This window comes from Thunnus maccoyii, chromosome 2 (genome assembly GCF_910596095.1).
Source record: "Thunnus maccoyii chromosome 2, fThuMac1.1, whole genome shotgun sequence".
Classification (NCBI taxonomy): domain Eukaryota; kingdom Metazoa; phylum Chordata; class Actinopteri; order Scombriformes; family Scombridae; genus Thunnus; species Thunnus maccoyii.
Window position 1 is genome coordinate 36,378,896 of NC_056534.1, and position 26,512 is coordinate 36,405,407.

Genomic DNA, 26,512 nt, shown 5'->3' on the forward strand with positions numbered 1-26,512 from the left:
GATATTTTGATAATCGAATAATTGTTTTCAGTCATTTTTCAGCCAAATATTCTCTAGTTTCAGCTTCTCAAATGTGAGGATTTCCTGCTTTTCTTTGTCATGTGACGGCAAATTAAAAATCTTCAGGTTTTGGACTGTCGGTTGGACGAAACATGTAATTTAAAGACGTCACCGTGGGATCTGAGAATTTGTGAATACAATTTTTTCACAATTTTTTTAAACATTTTATAGACTTTAATGATTGATCAATTAATCAATAAAATAATCAGCAGATTAATCGATTGATGAAAACAATCGCTACACCTGCCTGCGAGGTCGACAGTGTGTGTGGAGGTGTTGATACGGTGTTGAGATGGAAATCATGTCTTTAGTCATACTTGGGTATAAAAAAGACTTAGTGAGCGGAATAGTGGGTTATAGTGCAGAAGTGTGTGTGTTCATTTTTGTACAAGTAGTTTTGTTTGTCTTTTTCTGCTCACTATCGGAATTTGTTGTAACCGTTTAGGTCAAACTGACCCGAGGCCACAGGGCTCCATGATGGACACTTACAGCCATTTATCAAGCCCACAGTAAAGGAAATTTTCTGTAATTAAAGACAACTGTGATTAATAATTGTGATCACAGTGATTTATTTTGGAGCAGAAACACACCAGTCTGTCAGCACAAAATTTGGAATCTGCAGCCTTTTGGTTATTAGTAAGTCTGTCTACCTCCAGGCCAACCTGCCTCCTATGGTTTGTTTTTCTCATGTTTTGCAGCTACACCAACGCTGTCCTCCACACACACACACACACACACACACACACACACACACACACACCAAACACCCACTCTCACATTGTTACAGTGTTTTGAGATTTTCTTTTGCTTGCTTCGAAACTAAAAGCCCCCATTTCTCACTCACTCACACACACACACACACACACACACACACACACACACACACACACACACACACACAGAGAGAGTATAAAGAATCTTTCAAATATACAACCACAGACAGCTAGCCAAACTCCCACTCACTCCCCAGCACGCTGTGGAAGAACGCCTGAGTAATGTCTCACATGAATGTGTGCCACGGGGAATCAGCAGGGCTTTCACAACAACATATGTTTTCATGTAGGGATTGGAGAATGAAGATCTCTGGAGGAAAGCTTGCGCCTCTGCCAGCAAACAAAGGGGGCACAGGTCCAAAGAGATTTACAGGGGCTGCAATGTCATTGATCACACAGAGATGAGTCCCAAACTGAAGTTAGGGTTCTAAGGACCAAAGTCTGGAAGTAAAAGACCTCCAAGTCCATGTTATCACCTCAAACAAATATCCTGCACATCCTTGCTGATGATGATGGTGATTTCTATTACGATCACACTGGCAGGCAAACTAATATACAGCATGTATTCCCTGTGTCTTCCATACTGGATGCCAAAAAGCAGAATTTTTTTTTTTTTTTAGGATTTCACCAAATTGATTATTATTTTTATTCCCAGGGAAGAGTGTCCTTAGTGTCCTTTTACAGTTAGTATGCCTTCATAAAGGCATTTTAATCTTGCATCACACTGTGATGTATATAGGATTTAAAATGCCTAAATAAAAACACATCAAACAAAGAAATACAGTGAAATATAATACGCATTATTATATGCACCATAGGGGTGTAATGATATGCATATTCATCCTGAACTGTCATGATACAGACGTCACGGTTCAATGCATGCAGTTGTACAAAGAATACGCTCTGTGACCCAAACAATTACTGTCAAAACAGTTTAATAATCCACGAACTCCAACATGCGGAACAATAATTCTAGAGTTTCACAAGGAATGTTTTGGCAGTGTACTTCTTAGCTGTAGCATGCTCATGTATGTATGCTAACTGGCTTAGCCAATGTAGCCTGGTTATGGGGGTTACCCTGGTTACCCTGCTGTCAGAATGACAAACAAGAGACCAATAACACTGACCGAATGTAACACTATTACTAAGATATGCTCAGCACAGAAAACAAAGTGCTAAATGTGCTAACGGACACACACAGACAGAGCACTCACTGTTGCTGCTGCTCTGCTAAATGTGCTAACGGACACACACAGACAGCACTCACTGTTGCTGCTGCTCTGCTAAATGTGCTAACGGACACACACAGACAGAGCACTCACTGTTGTTGCTGCTCTGCTAAATGTGCTAACGGACACACACAGACAGAGCACTCACTGTTGTTGCTGCTCTGCTAAATGTGCTAACGGACACACACAGACAGAGCACTCACTGCTGTTGCTGCTCTGCTAAATGTGCTAACGGACACACACAGACAGAGCACTCACTGTTGCTGCTGCTCTGCTAAATGTGCTAACGGACACACACAGATAGAGCACTCACTGTTGCTCAAAGTTTAAAAAATAAACTCTGAGTCCTCCTCCCACCAGTAAATGGCTCCTGATCAGAGCAGAATTTACTGTGACTTGCGGGTGTTATTTGTCCTGAAGCTCCGGCTCCGCTCCCGGCTTTCTTCTCCAGAGCTCCCGGCACTCAGCAGCTGTCTGTCCCTCTGATCCATACGGTAACATTTTGAAACATCTCACACACTCAGACTAAGCGCTGCAACATCGCTCATAGTGTATCTGGATAATTTTTCATGCTCTAACATACAGCAAGCGAGTAATCATTGCAGCTCTAAATCCTTTTACTTGCGTAATACCTCTAAATAATTTCTGATATCCTTGTATTTACTTGTAGAGTGTATTGCTTACATATTTTGACAGTTGCTTTCAGATGAGAGTATTGTGGTGGCTTTACCAAATCCCACATGCGGGGGTGTCCTGCAGGGGTGCAGCAGGTAAAGACAGGTAGGAAGGATTATAGAAGACAGCAGCATATGAACGCTGTAGGTGGACAGATGGGTACAATACTAGTGATAAGCAGCTACGCTGGATCCCTGGACAACCAGAGAAGCAATCTGCTCTTGTTTTTACCTTAGCTGTGTGCATATAGCGCTGACTACACACACACATACACACCATGGCCACCGCCAGGTGTTTTCTGGGATCCAGCAGTGAAGTCAGGTTGACTGTTTGCAAATAACAAGGACATTCACACTTTTGTAAAAGGTTATTTCAGTGCTGCTTTGTTAAATATACAAAAAGATATATATATCATTATATGTTTTATAATGCCAAGTAGTCTTGTTTTTCTCTATGACATCATTAGTACAGTCAGTACATAAAGCTAACTGAGGCTGACTGAAGTGCCAGCATGAGTTGTCTCTAGTTTGACACTGCAGTGGTTGTGGCTGTGCGTCTTTTAAGTTTATGTGTGTGGACTTCTGCTTAAGTATGTTAATGCGTGTGTTTGTGTCCACAGGCCCTGGCGATCCTTCATGTGAGTTTGTGCAGAAAGTGTAGTGTTCTTGCTAATACACAATAATCATTGTGTGCTTGTGGGTTTGCCCCCTTTTGTGATGGGATGATGGTGAGCTGCGCTGATGGTGGTCATATGTACCCGTTTGACCTCTCATTGCAGCAAACACAAAGGGAAAGAAAGAGCAAAAGAGTTGGAGGACACAATGTTCTTTTCAAAGTGACCTTAGTTCTTTTTACATCCCAAAAAGACTCAGAAACGTTTCTTAATATGCTGGGAAAGGCTTAGCTGCCAAAGCTGAAGCACAATTCATTTTAGAGCACCGGTGTAATCATAGGAACAGGCTCTGTACTGTTCTTATTATGTGGCAACACAATTTAACAGCAAGCCAAACTCCGTCCAACAAATGCATGAGAGTCAGGGATCATCTTAATTGCAGATTCATGAATCAAGAGTGAAACTGTAGAAAAACACAACAAAAAACATAAGCAATTCAATAGTGTTGAATCTGGTGCAATGACAAGGTAGCTATGACTTGCTACTACATACTACATGAATTTCAAATAAACCAAGATGTCTGAATTTATGGTATAAATGTATATCAAATTATAATAATGCACTTGCACTTTACATGACATAGTTCTCACAACAGCCTACATTGTATTTTAGCTAATAGCAATTCCACACCAGGTATGCAAATGTTACATCTCAGCAATTACAGCATATATCTTACAAAACTCACAAATATCACCAAATACAATTAGAATGTGAGGTTAAATAACACAAGCTTAAACAAAAGGATGGCAGCAGGTAGGATACCTGTCTGCTCCTTGGTCACATGAAGAACTACTTCCTGTACAGACAGTGTACCTCCTGCTCAAACAAAACCACCACTAGTAGGAGCTAAAACACCACTAAAAAGCCTGGAGCAGGACAGGCTCAGTATACCAAAGTTACTATCAACGCGCTTCACAAATAATTCAGTTCTTATTCTCAAAGGTATTTGTGTCCAAATCCCAGAATCCATTGCTGGAAGTCTTCAAGGCTTCTGGCTTGTACGCTACATTAGATCAGTTCTTTGTGCTGTAATAGACCAACACCTGGCTGTTTGGGCAAAAGAAATACAATTGGCACACAGCACAAAGGTATGAACAAAATGCAACTATACCTGACTGCAATAAGAGCAGAAAAAGAGAATTTATTTGAGCTCTGGACTATTTCTCTCAGTCTTTTCAGTCCCCTGCTGTAGTTGTCCTTTTTTATAACCTCCATGTACCTGCTCATTTATCTTACTTATTCTGAAAGCAGCTCATCTATACTTTGAAACCACAGTCATTTTAGAGAACAAGGCATATACAGCTATTTTAGCTGTAGCACGCTGCGCTCTGAAACCAGGGCCGGTATGTAAATCTTAGAAATCAATTACACTGCCAGAGGCATGTAGGTGCCGGTGGTAATTTTGTCCCAGAAGCAACAGGAGGCAGTTGAATGTGGCCTAAATCTGTTAGCATTTAGAGTTTTTTGGATTACACCCAGTGTGACAATTGAACAGCTTAGAGCTTGTGAATATTAGTATTCACTTGTTGTTGCTGCGGCCGGCCCCCGCATCTATTTTTGGCAGAGATAGCAGTGCTGGAACAACGTTGTGGTGGTATTCATTATTCCCTGGGTACTAAATAAAGACACAGTACACTCTCTTTATGTCTCTCCCTGGCTTTATCTGCTGTACTCTATATCTCTTTAAAATATACAGTATGTATTTTTATGGTTTCTCTTTCTTTTATTCTCCAGACACTCAGTGGAGTATCTGTTTTCTGTTCTCAGGTCTGGCCAAGAGGCCATTGACCTGCATATGTTGGAAAGTGCCTTTTCAAGTGTGCAGTGAAAAGCTGGAGTTTTGATCTGTTATGCATAGAGAATAACGTTTCAAAGCCTGTCTTTGTCTCGTACTCATATTCCTCTCTTCACTGTAGTGCACTTCATTTTCATTTTCAGCTAATTCAGCTATTAAATGCATAGGAGGAAGGACGTACGATTGAACTGCAAAATAAAAGACTCAAATTCACCTTTCCTTTATTCAGAATGAACCTTACATACTTTGACAGGTATTGATGATTCAAAAGGTATCTTCAGTTTGTAGAAATTACTACACAATGTACATTTAACTACATGCAACCTTAATGACGCACACTGTCTGAATGAACTACAGCAACATCTCATGTGTACCAGCTAGCTTAAGGAAAATGTTTGAGAGTTTTCAGGCTCTACATTACACAGGATGTGTTTCATCGCTGTGGGAGTCATTTACACTCACCAACATCCCTAAAAGAAGTCTGGTATGATCCTCTATTTGAAATTTTACAATGGATACTGGTAAGAAAAAGTATGAGTTAGTAGTGTGATTCAAAGCGATATTATGGCATTTGTTTGATACACACATGTATGGTAGGTTTGAATGAATAGCTTGCACTGGTCATTAGCCTTTTTCTTTATTTTTAGTCTGTGCTGTCACTGATGAAAAGTTCCTTGTTCCCACATAGTGATTTGGGGAATGAGGCCAGGGTTTCCATGGTGATGCTTGTAACCTAGTCTGTCTCTGAGGGTCTGAGGATTGTTCCCCATTGTCCTCCGGAGAAGAGAGGGAGAAAAGAGGGAGAAATTGAGAGAAAGAGAGTTGGTCACAGCTCTGCTCGAGATATACAAATGAGAGATAATGTACAGTACATGTGTGAAATGCAGACCATTGTTATTGAAAACAGTTTTTCGCAAATGTGTGCAGAAAAAAAACAAAAGAAAGGCTATAATTTGATGCACCGTTGTATAAAAATAGGACATATTATCCAATATTATTACCAGAAAATGTTAAAATCCAACCAAAATCACTTCTTGGGATAATCATAAAACACTATTATGAGGCAGCTAAGATTGAGAAGCTATGCATCCCAAGTAATCAAAATAACTCGTGGGTAATTATCTTGTTTCGTTTTGGCGCCCAAGACCTTATAACTTCATCCAACTGAAGCTCACCAGGGCAAAATGGAAAGTGAAGTCGACTTCAAATAGCCTGTGCTGCATCACCTGGTCCCCAGGTGTTGATGAATCCCCTTTCCAATCTCTATAGCTCACAAAGGCCTGCTAAACTATCCATTACTAGTGACACGCTGCTGAAGGTTTGCTCTGAGGCAGAGGAACCTTCTTCCATTTTGTATACACGTCACTCTCTGCTAGTTCTCTTTAAATGGCATCAGTTTTATCTAACACATTGAGATGAATATGCAATATTTTGAGTCTCGTTACAGATGGCTGAGGTGTGAACATATGGAAATGAAGCTCCCAGACAAGACAGCAGTTGTAGCTGATCTACTTGTTCTCGTCTCCGATGTGTCGACTATCGGTGTTTTTCGCCAGACACGGCGATGCTAATTGGAAATCTAGTCTTGTGATGTCTCATAGTAACACAGCATTCAAAAGATAGAGATATTACTAATACATTTTACAGTGATTTGAAGAACAATGAATGAACAATGAATGATTTTTGTATTGTGATTTTATCTGCTTAGAAGAGACAAACATTAAAGGAAAGATAAGGCCGAGTCTGGATACAGGCTGAGGTGGCTTCCGCCTCATTATATATTCTGGAAGGAGCCATCCTTGGAGAAGTTTTCAAAGATGCCAAAAAAGCAGCTCATTGTTCAAAGTGAATCCGGCAGTGATTGGATTTTGTTTGAACAAAAGAAACGCTTCATCAAAGTTGGATTGTCATTATTTTCAAAGAGACGGCGCGGAAAGTCTCATTTCCCCTGAGAAGGTGGAGAGACCAGACTGTTTTCTCTCAGTGGACTATGACTTGTAAGCTGCTTAATGTTTGTGTCTCACACAGGAATTTGAGCCTGAATATTATCTAATAGTATCTAATTACTATGTTTTTAGCACTTAATGGTTTTTCAGAAGTAAACGTTTGAATTCTCATCCTGAATAAACAGAACAAGTTTTCATCATTCACATCCCAAGGTAGTAGAGAGAAGCAATAGGCTAATGTTTGCCCTGAAGAGGGGCGCTGTGACTCTGTGTCAGGTCTTCACTTCAGCACTGGAAACACTTTCAGTCTTTTCCCTGGAACACAATCCTTATCTTAGTTTATGTTAGTTTTCCTAACTGAAGTTGTTGCCTTCAGTTGTAGCCTTTAAAGGTACACCTGGTTTTGTTGTAGTGCATCTAAATCTTCAATTTTCCTCCCTGTTGATTCAAATTCAATTAAAATTCAAACAACTATATTTTTCCATTTGGAACTTCTTTTGTGAGGAGAGTATCGATGCACACAACCGAACAAACAAATCAGTCAAAAACCGTTAAAGCAGCGTAACATTTTTTTAATATTTTAATAGCTCTTATAATTAAAAGACATCATTTAAGTGCTAGTGTGTGAGACAATCTGGTTATCCAGCTAGACCCAGTTCACCAGTTCAAAAGGCGGATGGAGGCTTTAATGAAGCTTGCTGTGGTCCGCCTGGTTGTGAATACCAGAGATCTGTAGCTGAGGCCTGAGGGGAGAAAGCTTTATTGATCATGCAGACAGTGTTTTGTATTCTTTCAGCTCCTTTGTCCCTAGTGTGTTTTCCCGAAAGTAATAAAAATTGCAAATAGTTGATTGAAATTTGAAGTTAGAGTCTAACGACATCACCGTAGTTTACTTTCTAGATATGAGTGAAGACAGTCGTGCTCTCACAGAAAGCAGAGTAAGAAATAACACAACAATTCTGCAATACACAGTTTAATACCAGTGATCAGTTCCAAGGAAGTAGTGTACCCTCTGTTTAGTGAGACAGGAAGCAGATGACCATGTAGCACGCCAAACCAACACCATGCATAAAGCCATATATCTCCATGACCCCAATACTCGGCCTCAACTCACAGCTTGTGTGTGTGTGTGTCTGCCTGTGTGTTAAATCAATCATTACCACCTAGTGTCTGCTGACAGCTTTAGTATCAACTATATAAGATAAACATTCAGCAATCTGTTGATCTGTCTCCCTGGGTCGTAGCTGTCCATCTTTTATTCAGAGCCATCATTCTTTTATTCTTATATTTATCTTTGAAGTCTGTCTGCCCCCCCGCTGAGTCCCACACAGCATGGAGGAGATCCCAGCCATTTAGTTTATTCAGCACACATCAGTGTGACGCTGCGGATGGTTGACATTTCAAATATTTCTGTGACTCTGATCTGTGTTGACTGTTCAAGCGTTTACCAAGAGGTTGAGTTATTCTTTTATCTCACATTTTGTCCATGTCAACTCTGGTTAAAGCTACTATTTTACAATTTCTTCACCTAGCTTACACTTTGCACCAGCGGCAGGTGGTGAAGAAGTTGTAGTTGTGGATGGAGTGATTGTTGGCTGTTGTTAAAGTTTGGATTTATCTCTTTCTGTGCAACTTTTGCTAGTCACATATCTGATGCCTGATATTAATTTGGGCAAACACAGATGGGGTACACTTCTTGCATGCAGCCTCAGTTTGTAATTTAGACTGATGAAAGGACACATGTCTGAAAGAAAATGTTTCCTACTGCAGTTTAAATGTAATCATTAGACAGTATTTAGGAAACTAGTGTGTATTTGTATTTTTGCTTGTACTTATGCATCAGTTTGCAAAGAATTTTCTTCAACATTGGAATAAATATATACCATGTCTTCTAAAGTCTCTTTTTGTCTGCAGGGATCCAGTTCATTGGAGGATCCCTCCAGTCCCAGCTCAGCCAGCATGCAGCAGTCCAGAGGTCGACACAGTTTTGTCCAGGATCACTTCCAGGCTCAGTATAGGTGAGACATGAGCTGCATGTGCATCTTCCAACCCACATGCTTTGTTTTACATTCTAACATGGTCGGTTTGTCTTTTGTCGGCAGTCATGCCAAATCTCCAGTCCTGTAATTTTTAGGAATTTTTGTCAAAAGTATATAACTCAAATCTTTTAGTAAAAAGTAGGACGAGAACAAGTTTTGGAAACTATATTAAGTATCTTATCAATTATGCAGTGCGTAGCCTGGATTCCAGCAGGCACTGTATCTAATGTCCCGGGGTTGTGTTTGAATAAACAGAGTGCAATACATACCATTAAAGAGAATAGGTATTCAGCACAGGTGAGAATGTATTTTCTCTCCTGCGGATAAGAATCAGTAGCTCAAGAAAGTAGGTCAGACAGACCTGTGAAGGATTCAGGGGATTTATCTGTAGTAGTGGCTTCAGGTTGTCTTTGCTTCATTCGTAGTAGAAAGTAAGAGACTGAGGTTCACTAGTCTAATAGACCCTCTAATGAAGTTGACTCTATACCTTTCAGTAACCTTGTCAACACACGTTCACTTAACCTCTCACTTGATTCCTGTGCAGTATAAAGATGGGAAATATATGGACATAAACAGCACTGTGCAAATGTTTTAGGCACCAAAAGTAAAGTGAGGATGCTTTCAAAGATAATGCCATGAATTGTTTTTATTTCTAAATTAACTTCATACAAAGTTCCTAAATGGCAAAGCGTGTCCATGGCAAAGCGTGTTGTGAGCACGCTTTGCCATGAAATCAGCAGCAGTTCTCCTCGGTACACCTGCACACAGTTTTTCAAGGTACTTGGCAGGAAGGTTGTTCCAAGTATTTTGCAGAAGTTGCCACAGTTCTTCTGTGGATTAAGGCGTCTCAGTTGTCAGTCCCAGACTGACTCCATAATGTTGAGATCAGGGCTCTGTGGGGGCCACACCATCTGTTACAGGACTCCTTGTTCTCCTTGCTGCTGAAGATAGTTCTTTATGACTCTGGCTGTATGTTTTGCGTCGTTGTCATGCTGCAGAATACATTTTTGGAACCAATCAGACACCTCCCTGATGGATTTGCATAATGGATCTAAAGTGCCTAAACATCTAAAGTGCCTAAAACTTTTTCACAGTACTGTAGTTTGAGAAAAATGGCCGACTTGTTTCAATTCAGACTTTAATGTTGTGAGTGGCAATCAGATGCTTTTGGGAATAGCAGGGGGAAACTAGTTTTAATAAGCACTTGAAAGTTATGAAATGAAAGTCAGTCATCATTTGATTTGAATAATTTCTGCTCTTTGTTATCCAGCCTGACTGAAGCTTGTGTGTGAGTTTTAGGTATAAATGTGAGGAGCTCTGTCAGTTAGGACAGAACAATATGTGTCCACATCTAGCAAAATAACAAGACTGAAGGTCAGATAACTTACTTTTCAGAGGCAACATTTCATCTCTTTGGCATGGACTTGTTGACCACTACAGCATGTCCTGCAATGTAAAAGAGTAAATTGTCATCTAAACCAGTGGCTCTCAAACCACACACTCCCATCTGATAAGATTTTGTCCCAGGTTCACCCATATGATAAGATTTTTGCTTTTAGATGTTTTATTACAGAATCATCAGAAAACATCATCAGAATATTTGCCAGAATAATCTTTCTAAGTTCCTTTGTTTCATCTGTGAAACAGGTGGGGAAAAAAAAAGTTTTGCCAGGTAAAAAAAAAAAAAAAAGTTTTGCCATGAGCATTTTTCTAAGTTACTCTTTTTCATCTGTGAAAACAGGTGAAAAAAAAAAGTTTTGGCAGGTTTTTTTTTTTTTTTGTCAGGATCATTTTTCTAGGTGTTTGTTGTTGTAATGCTCATTTTAGCCACAAGCGGCTGAGGTGCACCACTACCCCATGTTCTTAAAGCATTCATATTTTCGACCAAGTGAGTTGTGATTTCTCCATGTGCTCTAAACACAAGGTACATATATTGTCTGTTAGTAATTATGTTATGTTATGAATTGTTGGACCCACAAGTCAAATGTTGGACTTCCCTCTGGAATACTGAACAAACAAAAATGACCTTACTGGCCTCAAAGGTGATTTAGATTGGTCAAAGTCATTTGTTCTCAAAGTGGAGTCTGGAGAATAATGTTACATAACTTGCTAACAAGCAATATATATTGATCTGGCTGCACTCACTCTTGAGTTAGTCTCTGCAAAAGCTTCAAAAAAGAAAACTAAAATTTGTTTCAGTAAAAGATTAAAATAAAATGTCTGTGTACTTTAGTCTAAAAACAAAAAGATAATAAAAGAGACGTCTCGGAGGACCAGCCTACTTGGATTTGTCCCATCTGGCACTTATCAACTCGGCCAGGACAGGCGGAGTTTTGGACCAGTTATCTGGTCCTTTCTCCGGTTCAAATGACTCAAGGGTCATTTATGCTTTTAGTTCAGTCGTTAATTGAGTTATTTTGTCAGCCGTGGTGTCTTCAGGAGGTCTGGTTAACCTCCATTCTGCCAGACCCCCATAAGGAGGTCAGTTCTGTGAGACACTCACCTCCATGCCTCTAGGGAATTCAAGGTTTGTCCAGGGAAATTAAAGGAAAGGAAAGCATAATTTCCTACAGTATTGACCATTAAACTGCAAGGTTAACCAGCCATTCATTTGTGGGATTATCCCATTCCTCATTGGAGGATGATGGATTGAATGCTTTGGGTATCCCTGCGGAGCCTCATCTCCTGTGATGCTCTCAGCCTGACTGAATGAAAATCCATTGAGTCAGGCGATATTTGTCTAATAAGTATTTGTTTGTCTCTTGTTTTCTGTCTCTTCATCCCCGTTTCTTTTTCTCTCACACTTCACACACACACGCAGCTGAGTGTTTATGTGACATTATCAGATTAGCTGCCATTCCATTAGCTGATTAGAGCAATAGCGCTCGGGGAAATACAGCACAAGTCCCTGGAAACACCTACTGCATCTTCAAACAGCTGTGGGTGGTAGTAAACCCCTGCCACACTCACACACACACACACACCATCCTGTAATTCCCTTGTTCTTTATCCTGACCCACAAACACACCTCACTTCCCATACGACATAAACGTCTCCTCTCGTGGACAATTCAAGCTATATTTAGGGGAGCACTTCTTCGTGGCTCCATTATTTGGCTGTGAGTGCAGGCTGGGTAATGTTTTCTACTTGAATACGAGTTTCTGTAATTAGCTCTATATGCCACACACACACACACACAAACACACACACACACACACACACACACTCCTCCAAGTGCTGCTGAGTGGGGGGTGATTAACTACATGTCATACACACATGCACATTTATAGAGCATGTGTACACACACACAGACAGTTATGGTGTGTCTGTACACGCACACATGACCATTACTGAATTGGTGTAATTAGCTAACATGCCACTGTATCCTGGCACTGTTTTGTCTCTGTTAAAGAGGCTAAGCGCTGAGGCGTAATTACTTCTGAGGCTGGTGGGGACACTGGAGAGGGCTTCATAATGGACGAGAGATGGACCACAGGTCAACAGTAAGCTCTTTTCCCATCACAGTTATGGGTTTATGGGTTGCATTACAGCTTAATAAAAAAAATGTATGAATATAGTAAGGCAAAGGCTGGAATCATATGAATGTGTGTGTGATGGTTGTAAGCTGTATGAGCCAACTCTTCACCCTCTGGGACAGTAAAGTACAGACTGTACTGTCCTCCTCAGACTGTGCAAATGTTTGCTATTGCCTACAAACATACTTAAATAGATACAGTACACTAGGGCTCAGAAGCCTTTTAGTCAAATTGTTATTTAGTGATCTGTATGTTACTGTGATGTGGTATCTTTGCCCAACTTACGTTCAATATACCACAGCCCTGTTTATACATATTTCAGCCAGATAAAAAGATCCACAGGTGAGAGAGGTTATCATAAAATATGTTGAGTGTAGACCTCCTTAGGTTGTCCTGTAATGGTCACTATGGAAAAAAATTACTTGTGACATGACGGAATTGGTAACAACTATATAATTAATATGAGCAAAGGTCACTTTTCTGTATGTCTCTATTCATATCTAACTTAACTGTAAGTTGTGGGCAGCACGGTGGTTCAGTGGTTAGCAATGTTTCCTCACAGCAAGAGGGTTCTGGGTTTGAACTCACCAGTCAGCTGGGGCCTGTCTGAGTGGTTTTCCCTGTGCATGGGTTCTCTCCGGGTACTCCGGCTTCCTCCCACAGACCAAAAACATGCAGGTTAGGTTATTTGGTGGCTCTAAATTGCTCGTAGGTGTGAATGTGAACGTGAATGGTTGTCTGTCTCTATACTATATGTTAGCCCTGTGATTGACTGGCGACCTGTCCAGATTGAACCCCGCCTCTCGCCCAGTGTCGGCTGAGATTGGCTCCAGCTCCCCCGTGACCCTCTAGAGGGTAAGCGGTAAATAAAATTGGTGGATGGAGCAGATGTTGATACACTGTGGTTGTGTAAACTGCGTACCTCACTGTGTGAGGTCTGAATAATCAATCAGCTCACACCAGTTCAAAACAAAACAAATCAGTATGACTTGAATGAATTTGTAAATTACTTAGAGCTTCAGAATTTAAAGTGACTTTAACATCAGTAGTTATTGACATAAGTGTAACTTATATAGACTGCATATAGTGCCTCTCTAGTCTCATTGACCATTCAAAGCACTTTATAAGACATACCAACATTCGCCCAATCACACACACATTCATACACTAATGGCAGAGGCTACAGTGCTTCCAATCCAAAAACACCCCACAATGTTTCTATGCTCACCTATTCACACACACACTCACACAAAGAAATGTGAGGTTCAATATCTTTCCCAAGGACTCTTCGACATGCAGACTGGAGGATCTGGGGATTGAACCACCGACCTTCTGATTAAGAACGGTGTTCCTCAGCCTTGGCATTGATTCTGGGGGGATGAACACCATTCCTCAAAAAAATATTCCCTCATCTGGTGTTTTGATGATGGTGGTGGAGAGCGCTGTCTAACACGTTAGTCCAAAATCTCCCATAGGTGTTCAGATCAACATTGAGTTGAGATCTGGTGACTGTGAAGGCCATAACATAAGCTTTACATCGTTTTCATACTCATCAAACCATTCAGTGACCCCTCATGTCCTGTGAAATGGGGTATTGTCATCCTGGAAGAGACCACTCCCATCAGGATAGAAATGTTTCATCATAGGATAAAGATGATGACTCTTTGCAGTGACCCTTTCCTCTAAGAGGACAAGTGGACCCAAACCATCCCCACAAAATGCCCCCCAAAGCATAACAGAGCCCCCAGATCCCCTCATTGTATGGGTCAAGCATTCAGGCCTGTACCGGTTTTACCTTTAATTTGTCACCTGTCTGTATATGACTGAACACAAGGAAAAGCATAATAAGTTCCCTTTAATACATTATTTCATGTTTCAAATGCTCAAAATATCCTGATTTTATTTTACCCAGAACAAACCATCAATACGTGTTTTTTCACAGTTTTCAAAAGCACTATGTACAAAGGCTGACAATAAGCAGCAATAACACACACTCTAATTGCTCCTTTGTTTCACACATAACCCTTAAATAGAAGTCTAAAGTGCAGTGAAATGGTCCACTGTGCAGTAATAGCTTATTATTACAGCTGTTTTCTCCCGGGTCTTTTCTGTGAGTCAGTTGTAACGTCCCAGCTAGCAAGCTTATCATGTAACTGCAAACCTCAAAATGTGGGACTGTGGGATTCACCTGAGGGGGTTAGAGTAAGATGCGTATAAATAGAGAGAGAGGAAGAGAGTGGAAAGGAGAACAAACAAAAGAGCAGAAGATGCGATTGTTCACTGCACCTGGCTCTTCAGCATGAATGTGTGGGGGAGTGTCGCTGTTAAAACCCATATGACAGACCTTCTGTTATGACATTGTAAATGGCAATCACTGTCAAGTTCTGGCCAATTAGTTAACGTACACAGTTTTATATAGGGCTGCAACTAAGGATTATTCTCATTGTTACTTACTCTGTCGATTTATTTGTCATTGTTTAGTTTATAAAATCTAACAATTTCCTAGGCCCTAAGGTGATGTCTTTATATTGCTAGTTCAACCAGGAGAGACAAGTGAATGAAACAAAAATAATTGTTTATTATACAGATGATACTGACGATTAAGTCTTATCATAAGTCTTCGGTGCTTAGACTCAATAGGGAGATTTTGAATTGAGGGACATCAGTCCTGAGCAGCAGCAAGATAAATCCTCCCATGGAGTCCAGACACTGGTGGCGGTGGTGGCTGATGACTCCTGAGACCGGTTAGGCTGATGAGGTTGATAAAGTGATGCACTGACGTATCTGTGAAGACTGGGCGGTGATGGGGAGGTGATGGGGCATGCATAACGGCACCATGAAAGCACTAAGGCAGAGAGGGATAAAACACATAACAGCTGCAATATGATAGGCTGACAATGAAGGTGTGTCACCATGCTATTGGTTAGATGTGACCAGCTGACATCAATTGACACCTTGGGCAATGACAGCAAGGAAATTATAAGTGAGCGTGTATGAGGGATGGGAATGACAGATGGTTTGAGAAATAAAATTACAGACCTGAGCATGCAAGAGATCTTCCTGACTGAACTCTCCCTAAAGCTCCATTTGTGTCCAAACAACATCTGAAATCCAGAAATCTACATAAAACAGAGAAGGTTTTGGCATTTTTGTTTAATAGATGACTTGAAATTATGAACTGATTGTTAAATTTTTTGCTAGTTGATTTTCTTAATCAATTAGTCTTTTCAGCACTGGTTTTGTATGAATCATTTTCATATTAGTTTCTCCATATTCTGGTTTTCCTCTCATATGTGTGTTGCTGTGCTGTTGCTATTCTGCACATCCTCTGAATCCTGTGATTCATACATTTATGATTCCTTTAATAATGCATTTCCTCTAAATACTGTTTGTTTTGGTGTTGAAAATTGTATTAAGCGCCACGTATTTGCCTTGCTCTTGTTTATGTCGTCTTTTTTTCTTGATTGTAACTGTTTGCTGCTGAAACTGCCACATTTCACCACTAGGATCATTAAATTTTAATTTTAGCTCATCTTTTATCAATAAATATTATTATCTACATATCTCTAAAATACAGAAGGTCCAGTTTTTTATTTTTCAGCCGTCTTACAGCACCCCCAGTCTATTGCATTTACATTTCCATGTCATCACACTCTTTTGGTTTCAAAATGAAAATGCAGTCTCATCTCCTCTCATCATTCTCTGTAGGCAGGACACCATCCTGATACTCCAAACTGCAGCCAACTGCCTAAACTTTCACTTATTTCACCATAACAGTCCACCAAAATCTGTTTCTGAGCAGATTTGAGCGGGAAATAAGCAGTCCAGTTGCTGAATGTTCACTCATATTAGCCTTAAGATGAATTCACACCAAATCAGGCGGCAAAACACCAGTCCTCCCATTCATTTGAATGGGGGCAGTGCTGTAGGGGTGCTGCAGTGGCCTGCGGTGAGAAAGTTGAACCTGAATCAACTTTTGGAGAAACACAGCTGCGGTGGCCAATCACAGCCGGCGATGTAACTGATCAGAGCTGTACAACTCTGCCATGAGGGAGGACAAAGACATTACAGGGAAGAAGGGAGGACATTTCTCTCTGTTTTATAACGTTAAAAGTAAAGTTAGGCTTTGATGATGGCTTCCCAATTCATTTAAAAAAAAGATGAGATAATAAGAGAGAGAGACAGAGAGAGAGAGAGAGAGAGAGTGGTTGAGCGAGCGGTGGTAGCGAGAAAGCCGGTGAATGAGAGGAATAAAACGTTATTTTCTGATTGTTTCACAGCGGTTACAAATAAACACACCAACACCCCACACCTCTGCACAATCCTGTGGAGGTGGGCCACAGTGCCTGATTTGGTCTGATATGGCTTAACCCATGTCACTGCTTTTTGCTAACGGGTGAGTGGGCGAACAACCCAGAAAAAAAAACACAGATGGAGTCGTCCTTTAAGTATTTGAAAATGAAATGTTAGAATTTTATTGACTTAAATATCGCATGCATAAATGGAAAATCAGGTTACATTGTTTATATCACATTTTAATCTGTACAGCAGGGTATGACTTTGAAAATTAAATGTCAAACAGCTTTTCCATTTTCATTTTCAAGTTTACATTATTATTTTAATAAAGTCGCCTATGGGCTTTCACTCTCATTTAATAAATATTAGCCAAAGATACACTGAAGGTCGGGATTTGTTTTTTACTTTCAGTTTCATCAGGCATTCTTTAGTGCAAATACACTTTATATCCATTTGTATTCTCATCTCATTAGTCTGCCACGGTCGGAGTTGGTTTCAGTCTGCTGAGTCGGGAATCTTATTCCTCCCTCTATACTCTCCGTTGTCACTCTTCTTCTCCTCCTCTTTACTTCATGTAATCTCAGGGGAACTGGAGTCAGTGTGGCACTTTGCCTTTTAATGCAGACTAACAGAAGAGCAATCACTCCCTCGCAATCTTGCAGTGTTTTATTTTTGTGTCGTTTCTTCGCCTGTCTCCGTCACACTCTGGCCTTCTCTCTCTCTCTCTCTCCCTCTCTCTCACTCTCTCTCTCCCTCTCTTTCTCTCTGTCTATATCACTTGGTCGGTCTTTCTTTCTCTCCTCCTTCCTCTCTCTTCTTCCTTCCTGATTCTTTTTATATCTCACAGAGATGCTCCTCAGAGGCATTCGGTGGAGTTGTCTGAGCTGAATAAATGTTTGCGATTAGAGCCGGGGCTGTCTTGTGGTTTGGGCTGCCGATGTGGGAGTCATTGCTCAAGTCACTCCGTTGTGCCACGGTGTTTAAATGAGTCTTTGTCAAAGCTCCCTCCTCCTCCTCCGTCTGTCACTCTCAGTTTGTGGCATCTATTTTTAATGGCCTGGGTGGTGTGTGGAAAGCCCCAGCCTCTATATTTGTCTAGACAAACAAGAAAGTCGACTTTTTTTCCTATCACAGTGGCTTTCATTTAGATGCAGATTCAATGTGAAAAACATTTGGGAAATTATAGTTTATGTAATAAATGTTGTCAGATAGAACTCAACTTTACAGATCTGTTAAAACTTATTAAAAATCACAAAGTAAACTAAAACAAACATGCAAGCTAACAAATCACAGTTTCTCATATAGCTACTCAAGTTTAACCAAGAGCCATTAACAATTAATATAAGCTCAAAACCTCCGAGTGCTACTTATGCAACAAACTAATACATGGACTGGTGTGTATGAAATGTTCTCAACACCAATCACATATTTTTATACTAGATCCTTTGAAGACTCAACGCTTCATAAGAGAGTATGGGAGTTCCTCTCATCTTCAAAGATGGTCAGCAGGGGCTCCTCTTTTCTCCAAAGATGCACCCAGCTCAGGGTGTGCTTGAGTTGACCTCTCGGAGGTATCGGACTGGTCATACCACGCTGAAAATATGGCCAGACGTTGACCTTCCTTACTTTGATTTTGATGCTTTCACCACCCACAGTGTCCCTCCCACCCCCCCTTCCCGCCCGATACCACCCAGCTCCCCGCTGTCCCCGGCTTTGAAGTGGGAGCTAGCCAGTTAGCGCAGCAAATGGAAGTATGTCTTTGATCTAGTTTTTCCTTTTTGTTTTGCACACATAAAAGTCATTTGCAGAGAGTAATTTGCTGCCACACTCCAAGTTACTGTATACTGTAGAGAAAGTATATAAGGTATATAACTGAGTCCTCATCACCACCGGAGCCAAATATGACCTCAATCACAATGACAATTAATTTGAATCCAGATCCTCATAACATTCTGATATAGTCAGGCCACATTATCCACTGAGAATCATGATTTTCTCACTCAGAGTTGAGATTACAATTTTTTCTCACAATCTTTTGGGTAATAATAACAAAGATATACTGTATATTACCTTTAACTTCATTGGCTTTCCATATTCTGACTGATATTATTCTAATTCGTGTTCCATTTTCCCTTATTGTAGTACTCCGTCATAAACATTGGGTTTGTTTTCCAGCCCCTGTGCTCGTACAGTCAACACAGTCTTGTCATTTGTTGATGGAACTTTGGGTAAAATTAGTAGCACTTTGTTTGATGAAACGGAACTCTCTGCTAATGCGAAATCATCTTCGAGTAAGAATGAGATTGCACAGAGGAATGAAACAAAACAGATTTATAAAATTACTGTTATTATGCAGTCCTCGCGCAGGAGAAATGTGTTCATCTCGCTGTAGCCACTTACAATACAAAATGTGAAAGAATAAGGAAGAAGACTCTCTGCAGTTTTACCAAAGGGAAATCTAGACGTCAGCAAAAATTGTTGAGTGTAGTTGCATCAGGCTTGTGTTGGATCCGATCAGAAAAGTCATGCTGAGTCTGTACTCATGACTTTATTAATGAGGACAACAATGTGATTGCATACCATGATGATATGTTATTTCAGTTATATCATATTATATGGCGTATGACATGGTATGATGCAGTGACACTTTAAATTATTTTGTTTTAGAAACTAGTTTGAGACAGATGAGATGAAGAAAGGGGAGATTTTATTTGGCAGCCGTTCAGTATAGTGTTTACTATGCAGTATGTGTATGTGTGTGTGTTGACGTATTGTTTGCCTCAGTCCTATTAGATTTCTGCTTCTCTTGTACCTTTTCATTGCTTAGAAATAAATTTAAAAAAAACTTTCATGGTAATAATGTACGAGCCACACCAGCCCTGCAAAGCTGCTGTGTACTTGCAGACCCAGTGGCTGGCTAGAGAAGAAAAGAGCCCATGCAGTGCACAACCTCCCACTCTCCCTGTTCTACCCTTCTCCAGTGAGTCCAATGTGTGTGTGTGTGTGTGTTTCTTGGTGAATAATGGATTGTCTGAATAATAGTAGCCCCTAGAGCTGGCCTTATACAGGACTTTATATTCTTAAACTTTTTCTGTCAGGGACCCAAACTGTATATGTTGAAGTTCTAGGTCTCCAGATTCTTGGCTCATTAAAATAACTTTTCAACTTGTGGGGATCTACCAGAAAATCACATGTGACACCCAAACTGTGTGTGTGTGTGTTTGTGTGTGTGTGTGTGTGCGTGCTGCATTGCACACAACACTGGCTGGCTGGAGCAGATACCAAGGAGAAGTTGCTTCTTCGGAGAATCAGCTCCACTTCACATCTGTGCCCTGGTTTCTACAGCTTCACCCTGACCTTCAGAAGAAGTGTGTGTGTGTGTGTGTGTGTGTGTGTGTGTGTGTGTGTGTGTGTGTGTGTGTGTGTGTGTGTGTGTGTGTGTGTGTGTGTGTGTGTGTGTAAATGTACAGAAACATAGTGGTGTTTTTATGTTGTGACAAATACTTTATGATAGCATTGCCCGGTTTTTGAGTGTGGTGTTGGCACAATGGAATTGAAGATGCAGAAAAAAAACCCCATAGATTTGTGGTCCAATGCATTTAAAAGTCATACTGCTGTGATATACACTAACTGAGCACTTTATGATGAACAGCTGTGCAATCTAATGCAATCCAATGCAACAGATCTGCCATAAATTCTACTTTTGCAAAGCTTATACATTGTCAGAAAGGTGGTAATTCTACTTAATGTTTATTACTGAGGTTGCAGTGGGTGTTGGTGGTGTACTGGAGTGCATTATATTGAAAAGTGTTCCTAATATTTTGCTCCCCTTATTTATGTTAATGGGGTGGACAAAATATTAGGAACACAATATAATGTACTCCAGTACATCACCACCAGCTGCTTGGTGAGTGTATGTTGCTGAAATTGATTCAAAATGACCTTATTGTTATTATTTATTTATTTATTTTTTCCAACCTCACTTGGCTCACAGCGCTAGATGCAGCGTGCTAACATCATCATCGATCAAAACTGTGGGCTGCTGTATAATTTGTGGTTCTGCAGTTCGCCGTGTTGGTGTGCACAGTCGGGTGTTTTCGACAGCTGACGAACTCAAAGATAACAAAGCATCAGATGTGGACTGAGCTTAAAACAACCGATACTGATCCATCAAAAATGCCTTCAGTTGTCCGGATTGGATGGAACAGATGGAGTCGTCTCTACCTGCATACACTATTATCATATTATTTGTTTTGAGTTCATAAACATTCTGGTCTGATTTTATTTTCTCCAACAATATTGGAGAGAACGCTGTCTGATTTCCATTTGGGTCGAAGAGTTTTGATTTTGCCCGCACACCAAGCTCTTCTCCTTTTAATTTCCTGCAGACTAGGCGTGGTATGTGCATTGCTGCCTCCCGCCGGTTCAAAACAACGATGCATTTGGTCTTTGTTTATTTGCATATAGGGCAGGGAAGTGAGATCCAATCAAAAGTGGTCACTCGAGTCGCACGTGGAGACGCTTTGTAACGCCAGGTGTGAACTGACGTAGTTAGAGCTGTCCACTTGTGAATGGATCACCCAAGATGCATGTTAATGCCAGGTGTGAACACTGGCCAGAGATAGAGGGGTTAGTTAACATCTTTGAATCCAGCACCTGCTTCAAAAATGTCACTTTTTGTAAACCTAAGAGGGAGAGTTAATATTTATGAAAGTGAGGGTCAGAGAGAAGTTTGTATGAGATTCAGCATGAATGTGTGTGAGAGCCTCAACAGCCCTTTTAGCTGAGTTAATTTCCCCTGACAGGAGGTCTCTACTCGAATTCTCTGAGAGAGAGAGAGATGAGTGCCCTCCAATCCACAGCCAGTGACACATGACTGACTGACTGACTGACTGACTGACTGACAGGCGGACAGAATAAAATTAACTCGCTGAGCTCTCTCTCTCTCTCTCTCTCTCTCTCTCTCTCTCTCTCTCTCTCTCTCTCTCTCTTTCAGTCCCAGGAGGAGAAGCAGTGAACTATTGGAGAACAATTAATGCAGCTCCAAGTTTAATGCAGTTGTGTTGAGGTGATGTTGGTCCTACTTTTTTAACTGCTTAAGGGACCAACGCTAATATTTCAAGAACTTGTCTGATGAGTCACCTTATATCTCTCTTTTATGAAAGAAAAACAAATTTGATGCTTTTTTTAAAAAATGAAATTGAAATGTCACTTTCCTCTTTGAATGCAAGTCACAATTCACTCTGCTTTTCACTTGCCCAACAATCATTTGCTCACATCTAGAGAATTGATAATTGATCTCAACTTGACAAACACAACTCTGACGGTTATGATGTGTACTCTTGCCTCTAATGGAACACGCCTGAGGCTCACTCATGACTGCACTGTTGTTAATTTAGCCAGGTGCCATGAACACATATTCCATACCCAACAACAGATCATTCATCATTTATTACAGGCCTGGTGGGATTTAGTGAGTAAAATGTTTTGTTTTTTTTGACTCATCAGTGCACTAATGCATCCAGCAGTGTTGTTTTACTGCGTGTTTTTGCAATTCCTGGCTGCAAAACATGTTCCTCCTGAGAAGATCTTGAGGATTTCTCCGTGGTATGAGGATGCGCTTTCTAGCACTAGCAAGAGAAACTAGATTAAAGTGTCAATATATGCTTGTTTTTAGAGACTTTCAGAATAAATAGTAAGGTGAAGCTAGTTAGCAATATTTCAATTATTCAAGCAGTTCTCCAGTCATCTTGAGCTGTAGGACTGTATTGTACAAACCAATTAAACCAGTATCAATTGATTTTTTTGCTAGTTAGGGTTATGAAAAACAACCTGTAAACACAACATTGACTTATTTTCACCACGTGAAGTTGATATGGTGAATGTGTTAGCAAACAGTTGCCTATTTACACATCCAGTTGGTTGCTGTTAATATAAGCGTATTGAATAGTGCAATTATAAATGAAGCTTCCAACCTTTATGAGAGGAAAGATTCCACTGAAAGCAAGCTCAGTTTGTCTTTTTCTCCTCTTTTTTTTTATAATTCTGTTTTGTCCAAGAATAAATACCAGCAACAAACTCTGTCTAGCTGGTTTTTGGTCTGCGTCTCCACCTGAGCCCAGACCTCCATCCATCACTGTCTGCGGACCTGTCGGCTGACACTGTTTACGCCTTCAATAAGGTCAAGACTGCAGTGACTAAACAATCAGGCTCCTCTGAGAAGAACATTGAAGTTTGTTGGCTACGGGACCGAAGCTGTGACTGGAATTACTTTTGATGGAGAAAAAGAAAAACCTCCAAGAAGAGAAATGCAGGAACAGATGACATTACATGTGGCAGTTTTTCTTAAAAAATCAAAAGGTGGAACTTCATCTTTATGGGGGTCTCTCCCCCCCCTCAGATTTGTTAAGTGTTTTTCAGGGCAGTGTGCAAACTCTAAGTTATATGGTTTCATCTTTCTTTTTTATTTTTGATTGATGGGCAGTGAATCACATGGTACCAAAACAATGCCTCACCACCCCATTAAATCACAAGCACACATACTCACACATCAATTACTACGCATTACCTCACAGTTAATTTAACCACTTGATTGTTCCCTTATTATTTTTCATCAGTTAGTTTTAACCAGAGAGTATAAACAATACAAGAATCAGCTGCAAGCTAGTTAGCATTACCTCAGATTCTTTACTGAGTTTTGACAGAAACTTTATTCATAGCAAACCCTGCAAATCCGAAAACATCAGTTCATTCCTGACTTCATAACATGATAGATCACACACTGTAAAATTACATATGTTTCATATCTTACAACATCCTGATCTAATTTGTGCTGCATACTTTGCAACATCAACAACACTTTCTCCTGTATTGTGTTGCAAAGCTTCTCAATTTAGAATAACTGTAACTGGAATCAGGCAACATGATACTGCATAATGTCAAGAGATGCTGCCGGTGCTGGTGGAGTGTTGTATATTTAGCTCCAAGCAGAACGGAGGGATCCTGAGCAGCTCGACTTTCTTTAAGATGAAGAAGAAGAGCTGCTGGTGTGCTGTGCATGTGTGTGTTGTGTTTGCAGTGTAGCTCCAGGCATCTGGCCTAGACTAAAGAGTTGGTGGTCTTTTAGTTTGACACCTGAATCTTGTACACACACAATACAATCCTTACTTCCTGTCTATCACACACATACATATCATCAGCAGGAGTACTTATCTCATATTCTTCACCAGACTGGAAACACTGTGTCAGCCTCACTGCGAGCTTTTTAAGTGATGTTTGTGTGTGAGGGTGTGAATTTCAGTGCTTTTGCAGGGGGGGGGGGGGGGGTTGAGTACAACCTGACAGTCTGCTTTACTGAGTACAAACTGGCATCATTAGCGTGCCTGTGACTGGCTGCCACGGCATACTGGGTACAACACTGACAGCAAGGAAATGTGGAGTTTTGAAAACTGTTGTATTATTTCCAGCATACTTGTACAGTTTGTATCTCCACAAAGTTGGATACAGCTCAACTGCCAGAAATAAGATGAAACGAGCATCTGGCAACACACACACACACACACACACACACACACACACACACACATTGCACCCACACTCTTAAAATGTCAGTGATAAGAGAGTATTTTATAGCAACGTTGCAATAAGTTTCCTTCACAAGTCAAATTAATCAACATATGTATCAAGAAACTGCTGTATAGTTTTCAGTGCACCACAAAGGGAACATTAAAATGCATATCCAACATCTTACCAGCTATATATTTACATTTACTTCTTCAGATTTAGACTGATTTTATGTAACAGTGCTGAACTACTGACCACAGTTCTCTCTGATGTTTTCTCAGCCGTGTTAGTCGAGTTTCTCCAAAGACATTGTTGAATAGAAAATGAAGCGTACACTATGCATGAAAAGGTTAGATCACTGTTAGGTTTAGGAAAGGATAACAGATTATTTGAAGCTAGGTATTGGTCATAGTTAAGATAAAAGCAAAATCCTAACTCACAGTAAGAACGTCCTTCTGTTAATGAGAATTTATCGTGTATTGGTAATCAAAACATAATGTTAGTGTATTTGTTTATTCGTCATTCACTGTTTCAATGTCAAACTGCTGCTTGTTTGCATCACACTATCCTTTGAGGGATTCCTGGTAGTATTTGCAGTGAAGATAGATTGAAGATTTCCAGAAAGTGTGAGACCAGGATACACAGATGGTACTTGACTCTTTATGAACCACAGGTTAGAGCAGTAGAACACCTCTATACAAGACATGACAAACACAATCACACAAATTCTAGTGTACGCACTCCTTAATCCTTGGCTGTATGGAAATTTTGTTAACTCATATCTCACCAATGTTTTTCTCTAAGAACAAGTTAGTCGGGGAGTATCTCTGCTAGTGTTGCTGACGTGTGCTGGCGAGGTTCAGAACCGACATGGGTACCTTTTTCTTTTAGGTCTTTGGTGCCAGGAATTGGATTAAGTCCATTTTTGACATTCAAATAATAAGGAACAATAAAAAAAAATCAAATTATGGCTCATGGGAAACTTGGAAATATACTTTACAGAGCTGCAATGATCAGTCAATTAGTTGATCCAAAGAATCAACTCCCCAATCACCAACTATTTTGATAATCGATTTAAAATTTGCTGGTTTCAGCTTCTCAAATGTTACAATTTTAAGCCTTTTGTGTCCAGTTTGCAGTTATTTTCTTCATTATGATGATACAGGTATTTGTTGTGGTGTGTTTAAAGTATGATGTCGGCTGCTCACGTGGACTTCTGCACCTCCACAGTCTTGAACTTTATTGTGTCATCCTTCACATTTCAGTACTTGTGTGTGGTTTAATGCCCTCCTTCTCATCCAACTAATCTAAAATCCTCATGAGGTCACTCTGTGGCTTTGAAAACAGTTTGGTTGCAGATTGTTTCTGATAGCGGACTGTAGGTTGGGATCCTCAGTTCCTCTATCCTCCTTTCATTCCTCTGCTCTGATCTGCTCCTCTCCACTGTTGGCTCAAAGACCTTGACAGTTCCTGTTGGTGTCTTTTTCTCCGTCAGCTTTGCTTTTTAGTTTTTGTCAGCTTGACTGTCCTGCCTCCAACCTTCTGTTCATTTTTAATCTGTCCTCTCACTTTGAGGCCCGCACTTTGTTGTCTTTCTCTTCATCTTTGTCTTTGCTCTCCACTTTTGTTTCCTCTGTCTTTTTCAACCTTTGCTGTCCTTCATTTTAGTCGCAAGTCATCTTTCTTCCTTTAACTGTTTATCTCCACCATCCTCCCCTTTTAAACATCCCCATCCACCTTTCATCTTTTAACCTTTCCTTGCCCCTTTCTTCTCCTCTCCAGCTCATTTGCCTTTTTTTACCACAGTCAGTGTTTTTTGTGCCAAAACTCTGAACAGCATCCCACCTCTGTAGCTTTGCTGCCCTCCTCTCAACAGCAGATCTGTCCAGATGGCCCGTTTCAGTGCTTAGTAGTCGCCACTGTCTAC

The 26,512-nt window shown here is 40.4% G+C and overlaps 1 protein-coding gene across 2 annotated transcripts in view; it reads left to right on the forward strand.

The window, feature by feature from the left end:
* usp43a (ubiquitin specific peptidase 43a) overlaps positions 1–26,512 on the forward strand; it is a 100,377-nt gene that overhangs the window by 26,336 nt on the left and 47,529 nt on the right. For both annotated transcript variants that reach the window (XM_042396552.1, XM_042396559.1), the window contains exon 3: positions 9,066–9,169. In XM_042396552.1, coding sequence (XP_042252486.1) covers positions 9,066–9,169 — 104 coding nt within the window. The remainder of the gene's footprint in view (positions 1–9,065; positions 9,170–26,512) is intronic.